Below are 9,009 nucleotides of genomic sequence, written 5' to 3'. Positions count from 1 at the left end.
CAGAAATCAGGCCCCTCCCTCACAGTCCTTGTTTAGCCAATCAGAGGCCAAGAAGGATCAACACAGGTGACAAAGGTGCAGAGGCCAGCAGGGGAAAATTGGTGCTCCAGATGTGTGTGTGTGTGTGTGTGTGTGTGTGTGTGTGTGTGTGTGTGTGTGTTGCTGTACTGGTTTGTGTGTGCTTTTCTTTGTTTGAGTGCCATCCCTGATCACAAAGTAGCACCAGAGATCAAGGGTGAATACCCTGTTAAGGCCCCCAGCTGCCTGTGGTCTTACTGAGGTGCTCTGCCAGGATATGAGCCCAGAGGAAAACACAGGAGGTCCCTGTGGAGGGACCGCAGGATGGGAAGGCAGCTGGGGCAGGAAGGACAAGGCAGGGGAAGGACCCAGGTAAGCTGTGGCAGGTGGGAAGACATCCAAGACTTACCCTTCACCTGGCAGGTTCCTCACAATCTAAGGTCAAGGTCTAAGATGGGGACCAATCAGACCCAACCATAAGGAAAGCTCTCTTAACGATCCCGGGAAAGCCACTCAGCAAGCATTCCAACCCTGCGACTCCTCATCAAACATTGTGGGCAGATGCAGCCACACAACAGGTAGCCCGAGGTGACTCAGGAAGATTGTCTGTCCTCCCAGGCACTTCGGTGAATGTGCCAAGAGCCTCTGGTCCCTAGAGTCTACCACAGCAACAGGACAGGGATGCTGGCTGAAGGCTGAGCTCTGTCTGTGGGTGTGCTGGGACAGGACCAAAGCCTAGGAATCCGAGCCTCTGGCAGGGCAGATCCCTGGCTGGAGATTTCTGTGTCCGTGCTCCCTTCCCACTTCTGTATCAGCATCTTGCCCTTCTTACCAGAAAGAAGGAAGATCCACTTTGTTTCTCACTTAAATCTCTCATTTCCCAGTGGCTTGCTAAAGGGCTTGGGGCACAGAGATAAATCTCTTAGGTGGCAGGTCACTGTGACTAATGAGATGGTGTTCCAGAGGGGAGGAGGAGTCTGGGAAGGTCTGAACTTGAGCAGACAGGGAAGTGAGGTCACCCATGAACTCGCCTCCCAGTCAAGTGCTGACACATTTATTTACTTAGCCCAAGAAACATTTACTGAGCCCTGTTATGTGACAATGTGACTCTAGGTCTAGAGTCAGAGCGCAGCCTGCTTGCCCTCTGTGAACCCCACTCCATGCGGTGAGACATCAGCCACATAAACAAATCTCCTCACTTAGAAAATAAAACAGCAGTGAGAGAAAGGGGGAGGGGAGGGATGGGGGAAAGGGGAGAGAGGAAGGGAGAGGAGGTGAGGAAGAGAGAGAGGAAGAGACAGAGAGAGCAAGGGAGAAAGGGAGAGAGAACAAATAATGAGGGAGGGGGGAAGGGAGGAGAGCAAGAGAGAGAGGGAGAGAGCAAATAAGGGAGAGAGGGAGGGAGACAGGGAGGGGTGGGGAGAGAAGTTAAGAGGGAGGGAGAGAGGGGAAGAGAGAAGGAGAGGGAAAGAAAGGGAGAGAGAGAGAGAGAGAGAGAGAGAGAGAGAGAGAGAGAGAGAGAGAGAGAGAGAGAGAGAGAGCCTGCAAATGATGATGGAGAAGGCTGCTTTATCTGGGGAGATCAAGGAAGTCTCTGCCACGTGCTGAGGTTTGAGCTGGTTTTATAGAGTTGAGATCTGATTATACCAGCCAGCCGTGCTGAGGTCTAGAGTAAGAGCATTCCAGAAAGAGACGTCTGACGTGATGCCCTGAAGTAGAATGAACTGACCTGTTTGAGGAAGACAGTGATTCAGGCTGAAGTCAAAGACATCAGCAAGGCTGCCTCGTGCATGGCTTTGCAGGGATCTAAATTCTGCTCTAAATGGGAAGGTTGGGTGGGGGTCAAGTGAAGGAGTGGTGGGATCTGGCCTTCTGAGAGATCTCTGTAGTCATATGGAGAATGGATCAAAGAAAGGCCAGAGGAGGAAACTGAAACCCTAAAAGCACATTGCAAGAGAAGGTTGGCTTGGTGGTCGCAGCAGAAATAAGCAGTGTGTGTGTGTGTGTGTGTGTGTGTGTGTGTGTGTGTGTGTGTGTGTGTTTTCAGTGTGTACTCATTTTGTTATGGCGTCCTGGAACCAAGGTCTTCAGAACAGAGATGAACCAAGAGAAATGACCACCATGGAAGGAATGAGTCTTGAAAGGCAGACAATACAAGGAGAGGTAGAGGGTGGGCTAGAATATACCGAATTCTGCAGTGGGTAGACAGTTGGCCTTGTACGTAGGAGCTGGGGCTGGAACTGCCAAGAGTCTGCCCTTCACCCAGCCCTGAAGCCTGACTTTCACTGAGGTAGAAGCAAACCCTACCTTCTCCAGACCTCCCTATTAGAGTCACTGGCACCTTCTCCATCTTGGAAATTGCATGGTTCCATGGGCCCCACCCTGAGCCACTGAAGAAAGAGGAGAGTTCCATTCTGGAGAGTCTCTGGGACCCTTTGACTACTAGAGCCCAGGATGAAGTCATAAGCTCCCTTCCATCCCACGGGGTTGACTGCCCTCAACATCAGCACCGCTGCCCTCTGCTTGTGCTGGGAAGCAGGAAGGGTTTCTGCAGGCGAAGGAAGTCTCTGTGTGGTGAGCACCCAGGGCAGTCCTCAGTGAGAAAGGGAGAAGGGCAGAACGGGGGGGGGGGGGGGCTCCTGCACCCGCAGGGGACAAGTGAGAGCTGAGTGCCACCACACTTGCTGGGACAGAGCATATGCCCACTGGGGATGGCATGTCCATGGCTTCTCCTCATGGATCTACCTGCCCACCAACCCCTTTCAGCCACCGGGACCAGCCAGCCTGGCTGCCCCTATCGCAGAGGCTCCCCATACCCACCTCAGAAATCCTGAGGCAGGGGCTGAGGGGCCTCCTAGGACCTCAGTTCTTTTTCATCTGCAAGCTCAGCTGTATGACTAGACTATCCAACATGGAAGTTGCCAACTATACAAGGATACCCACAATTAAGAAGAAATAATATTAAAAATTCGGGCCCCCGATCTCACAAGCCACATACGGAGTTTCCTGCAGCTATAGGTAATTTAGTGGTTACAGTTTGGGACAGGACAGGGCAGGACATCACTATCATCTTGTTAAACCCACCTACATGGGGAGGCTTTGGGTCAGGGGCTCCGGGAACCTGCCACAGCATCACCTGTTGTCATGAGAAATCCAGGTTCCCAGTCCTAGCCTGCTTCCTGAGTGACTCTCAGCTGCGCTCCAAGAGGCTCTGGTCTAGATAACCCAGCCCTTTGCAACTTCTGTCCCCTGGGCCTAAGCACAGCTACCCAAGAGGTTGAGGCAGACACATCACAAGCTCAAGGCTAGCCTGAGCAACTTAGCAAAAACCCTGCTTCAAAATGAACAACACCAAAAAGTCTGGAGATGCAGCTTTGCGGCAATGGCAGTTTCGACCCATTGCCCATGTGAACCAGAGCAGGTCTCTGGCCCTGAAAAGTTCAGTGCTACAGCTGCGCCAGCTGCAACTCCGCTGGTGTGACCCCTCCATCATCTCCTCCCCCATCAAACCTCCCAGGCTCGTGCCAGGCTGGATTCCCACTGTCTTTGAGAAAAGACACAAATCTGTTGGCACAAAGACCCTGTGCCAACGCTGGGGCACAAGTACATCGTGGAAGAGCCACCAGACACTAGAGTCAGAATGGGCATCGAGTGACTTTAGAATGTCTTAGGCAGGTGGCATAATGATGAAGAAGCCAATCCTGTGCTCAGTGTGTATCAGAGGCCTGCCCACGTGCTACAGACCATTTTGCCTGCCAGGCCTCCCACCCAGACATGGAGGGAAGAACTCAGAGCTGTGCCTGACGGGCTCAGGGCTCCAGACTGAAGCTAGGTTTGTTACTTCCTGGCTGGCAACTTAGCTGAGCCATGGAACCTGTACTCGGCTTCTGTTCCCTCAGCCCATGAAGTCTAAATGAGGCTAGCGCCAGTCTGTGAAGAATTAAACACCCTCCTGCCTGTAAAGGTGCCTGACTCACCCGGAGCACCCAGAATGGCTTTAATATTATTCTAGACACTAAGAAGTTGGCCTACTTTGTAGACCTTCTATTCAGCATAGCTCTGCCTTTCCTTTCTATCCTTTGGCCCCATGTTCTCCTGTCGTTCTTTGTCCCAGATTTCTCTTAGTATGTGAGTGCCCCCTTGGGTTCTCTAGACCTATTTGGGAATCAAAGAGGCAGATGGTTCCTGTGATGGGAGACATCACAAGGGGAAGCATCTGCGCTCTGATGGCCTCCCTGGTCTCCAGGAAATGGCCTGGCAAACTCGGGTGGTCTGGCTATGCCTGGGCTTCAGCGGCTCAGCTTTCTTCCTGCGTGTGAACATGGACTGGACTTACAGAGGACGTTACACCAGGGCTGAGACCCACGAGGCCCGTGAGTTGCCAGACTCACAAAGGCCTTCATTCCAGACTCAGTTTGCTACCTTTGGTCCCATGATCATGCAGAAACAGTGCTCTCCCCAGCTCCTTTTGTCAACTGGGTCAAAGGGAAAAGAGCACACAGAGAGTGTGCCTTGAGCTCCCGGGGACCCAAGAGGAAGCCATTCTCCTGGACCTCTGGCCTTAGAGCCTGTCCTTTCTCTGGCATCTCTTGGTACTGCTTTTCGCACTGGGAGAATCCACTGCCCTGGATTCCCACCAAGCTCCCAGAGGCCCTAGATGCCCCTCACCAGAGACTCAGCCTTCGCTGTCCCCACCTGCCCGTGCTTCTCCCCAGCTCAGCCACTGTGATAAGCTTCCGCTCTTCAAGTGGGTGCTGTTATTTTCTTCTCTCACTGTCTCCACCCTCCCCAAACATTCATCTGGCCCTGCCTTCCCCCTTCCTGTTTCTGCAGCCGTGGGCATCCAGATGCAAGCAGACTACCTCCAGCGCCAGTTCTGGGCAGCCATGCAGCAGGTAGGGTAACTGGGGACCCAGAAGCGGGGAGAGGGCTCAACAAGCCATCCATAGGGAAGGACTGTCCCCACAGCCTGGCCTATCAGTGCCACAGGAGACACCCCTGTTCTCTTTCTGCCTTTCCTGACCTTCTTGGAACCCTGCATATTGGGCCTCTTCCCCCTCCCACCCCAGTGTCTTGTCCCTGATCAGACCCAAGACAACAGGGCCATTGCTGTTGCCCCCCAACCATCCTAGCCTTGTCTGCTACAGGGTAAGGCAGAGTTTCACTTGGCCCTTCCCTCCATGGCCCAGGACTCACTTGTTGTCCAGGCTCCTGGGAACTTTCCCTTGCTCTGTCATCTGTACACACACACACACACACAGAGACACACACACAGAGACACACTCACACACAGAGACACACAGAGACATACAGACACACACACACAGACAGACAGACACACACACACACACAGAGAGACACACACACAGAGACACACTCACACACAGACACACACACACAGAGACACACATACACACACACACACACACAGACACACACACACACAGACACACATACACACACACACAGAGACACACTCACACAGAGAGACACACACAGACACACAGAGACATACAGACACACACACACAGACAGACAGACAGACAGACACACACACACACACACAGACACACAGAGACATACAGACACACACAGACAGACAGACAGACACACACACACACACCAGGAGCCTTCACTGTCCTCCTAGCCAGAGTTCTCCTCACAGTGAGAAGCTCCCTCTGTCCTTCACTCCTGGCTGCCAGGTCCCTTGCCTTGGGCACAGGCAGTTGCATACATAGTAAGGGTAGAAGTGTGTGGGGATGAAGGGGGACGGTGAGAACCCATCTTATGAAAGCCCCAGGGCCGTGCTGGTGGCCCATGTTTGTCCCCAGAAGAGCACAGCCTGCTGCTCGGTACCCTGTTGCTGAGACACACCCACACATTATGTACACGTGCCTGGTCCACAAGGCAGGCCGTCATCTACTGCATCTACCACAGGCAGATTCTCCACATACAACAGGCACTCCCCAGATGTACCACGCGGGATATATGTACAGACACACTTACCACAGACAGGCCCTCCACATACATGACAGTCCCCATGCATCCATGTACAAGACACCTTCATGTCCATAGCACACTGCACAAATACAGATATACACCTGCACACAGAACATACGTACCACATGTATACCACACATAAAACGTGCTCAGATACTCCACATACACACCACTCATAAGCCTACCTGGAACACATACATGTTGTATACATATAGACACATTCCTCACACTTGACACTACATACAGGCACACGCATCTAAGCGTGCACTTACCAGGCAGGTGCACACCGTTCACAGATGTCCCTTCTTCCTTCCAGTGCAACGCTGTAGAGGGGCCGTGGCTGAAGAGCTGCGAGGACACTGTAAGTTCTTCCCAGAGCACAGGTTCAGTGTCCTGTGTTGCTCTGTGGACTACTTCTTCCTCAAAGGCCCCCTTCCTGACCCTGACTGCAGGGTTCAGCCCTCCTCAGCTGCTAGAGTGAGCAGGAGGGTTGGAGCCCGGCAATAACCCTGGCTATGACCTCCTGTCCTGGCCTCTCCCCTCCAGGATCTCGACTGCTTCGTCATAGACAACAATGGCTTTGTCCTGATCTCAGAGAGACCCCACGAGGTGAGTGAAAGAAGAGGGCAGGGGGAAGTTGAGACCTTAGCGGCTACATCAGCCAAACAAGCAAAAGGCCGGGGACCTTCCTTCCACAAATCTGGGTAGAAGAAGTTGCTTCCCTAATCCAAGAAGACAAAGCAAGATTCCAAACAAGGAGCACCACTCAAATGCAAAACTGCTCCCGGTTAACTGTCACTAAAGTGACCTCTCTGAGAAGTGCAGAAAGGAAGTGCCCTGTACTCAATAAGAGCACTGCTCTGAGAGAGCCTGGCTGCGCTGCCACCATGTGCCTTGTCGTCCCCCCCCCCCCACAACCCTCAGGGCCTTTTGAGCCCTAAACCCTCCTGCTGCCTACGTCTTTCCTCCTCTATCCATCCTCCCACGCCATGGTAGACTTCATGGTATCCAGGGGAACTGTCTCCACCTCTGTGCTGATCTCCGGCTATTTGATTCTAGCCACCAAGCCAGGGCACCAAGCCATAGGCTAAGGAGGGCACAGGGACCATCCTTGCTTCACACAGCAGCCTGCCTTCCCTCCACCCACCTACTCAGGCAAAAGAGGAAGCCACGATGGTAATTTTATATCTGCTCAGCCACAGATCAGACCCTAAAATTAGCCAGGGAGTATACTTTAAAACGAGCCTGTTCAGCCTCAGACTAAACCTGAGCATATCCACCTGAAGCAGCCCTGTGGCACAAGCCTGCAGCCCCCCCTCATCTCCAACAGGAAGGAGTATGCTCAGTTCAGCAAGCAGCTTCCAAGGTTTCTTCCTCCTGAAAGCCAGAGGCTGGGCCACTTGGTGTCAGGGCAACCCCAAGCTAGAGGCTCTAGGTGCCTGAGTATTGGCAGAGTTGCAGGATCAGAGCTGACACTGACCAGGGTCATGGCCAGGATGGTCTCTGTCCCCCCAAAGCTATACTGTAGCCCCATGCACGTGGGGCTGAGCGTCCATGGAAACTGTCAGAACATGACAGGAAGTAGAGCTAGGGCATCGAGACACTGGGCACAGATGGAAGGTAGACAGAAGGGGACCGAAGGACTGTGGAGCTGGTACCCGAGGGACAGTTCTCTCCCTCTCCCCCCTCTCCTTGTTTGTTTTGGTTTGGGGTGGGGCATGGTGAGCCAGGGTTTCTCTGTATAGTCCTGGCTGTCCTAGAACTCACTCTGTAAACCAGGCCACCCACCTCTGGCTCTCAAGAGCAGGAATTAAAGGCATGTGCCGCAACTGGCCAGGTTTGACAGTTCTTAAGTAGTGTGCAGCAAGAGCTGAGAACAGAAAGCTGCTTTTGCTGTTTTTTTCCTACTGGAAAAGCCTGGGTTGTCAATCAGGGCAGTGCCAGAACTCTGGCCAATCATTAGCCCTGGTGCCTGCGTTAGGCCTCCTTCCTTTTCCCACTTTACCCAGCCACTGGCCTTCTCCACGCAGAGATGGTCCATTTTGCCAGAAAACAAAAGTTGACTCTGTGACTGAGGAGGCCCAAGGACAACAGGGTGTCCTGGTCACTCGAACCCTAGTCCCACTGCCCTATGACTATGACTGGCTGTGGTCTCCTGTTGGGTCTAAAGGCTGCCATGAACCTAAGGAGTAGCGAGGGTAGCAGTTTGATCAGGCGAGGTAAGATTACAGCCAGGCCCAAGAGTGTGCCATGTGCCAGAACATGGGCCCGTAGGGCCCATGGAGGAGCAGAGAGCCTTTGGGGGCCTCCACCTTGTGAATTGGCAGCCGCTGATGGTGACTGAGCAAGAACTGAGGCATGGGACGCATAAGTGGCCAAGCGAGCAGGCACTGTTTGAACAGGATCTGCTGTGGATACCGAATCATCTCATGTAATGTTCACGAGCTTGAAATATTAATGGCCTTTTGATTTTTTTCCCCAACCATTTGAAAGCAAAAGGGCCATTCTCTGATCAAGAACCCACGTAAGGCCCCAAAAGGCCAAATGCGGCTCTCAGCCTTAGCTTGCCAAACTTTGCTCCCCAACCCTGTACACCTAAGACAAGCAGCAAAGGTAGAGTCACCTCAGGGAAGGAGACCCCAGGTTCCTTGAACAACACATTGAGTTGCTTTGTCCCCATTCTACCTAGAGCATTCCCGCTGGGATGCTCGTGAATTATAATCCCAGGACATTGCAGAATCCACCGTTTGTTCTGAGATTTATATTAGATGTAACATACATTTTCACTCTCTATTTTAAGTAGTTAGCTTAGTTAGTTTATGCGTCTTCATTTTCTCAAGTGTTGTGTTATCTTATGTTTTTCATAGGCTTATAGGCTAATGCAAATCCTTTATGAAGAGTATAAATGAAACTAGCTTCTAGAGGCTTCTACCAGCTCCAAGACATGCCCCCCCAACACACACAAACACACACACACACACACTCACATAC

General features: G+C 52.5%; 1 protein-coding gene across 3 annotated transcripts in view; it reads left to right on the top strand.

The window, feature by feature from the left end:
* Nucleotides 1-9,009, top strand: part of Cacna2d4 (calcium voltage-gated channel auxiliary subunit alpha2delta 4) — a 113,421-nt gene that overhangs the window by 94,500 nt on the left and 9,912 nt on the right. For all 3 annotated transcript variants that reach the window (XM_085840070.1, XM_085840069.1, XM_085840068.1), the window contains 3 exons: nt 4,852-4,913; nt 6,335-6,379; nt 6,565-6,627. In XM_085840070.1, coding sequence (XP_085696196.1) covers nt 4,852-4,913; nt 6,335-6,379; nt 6,565-6,627 — 170 coding nt within the window. The remainder of the gene's footprint in view (nt 1-4,851; nt 4,914-6,334; nt 6,380-6,564; nt 6,628-9,009) is intronic.

Source organism: Mus caroli, unplaced genomic scaffold, assembly GCF_978045245.1.
Source record: "Mus caroli unplaced genomic scaffold, Mus_caroli_1 scaffold_7, whole genome shotgun sequence".
NCBI classification, from domain to species: Eukaryota; Metazoa; Chordata; class Mammalia; order Rodentia; family Muridae; genus Mus; species Mus caroli.
This window is presented reverse-complemented; position numbering and strand designations above follow the sequence as displayed.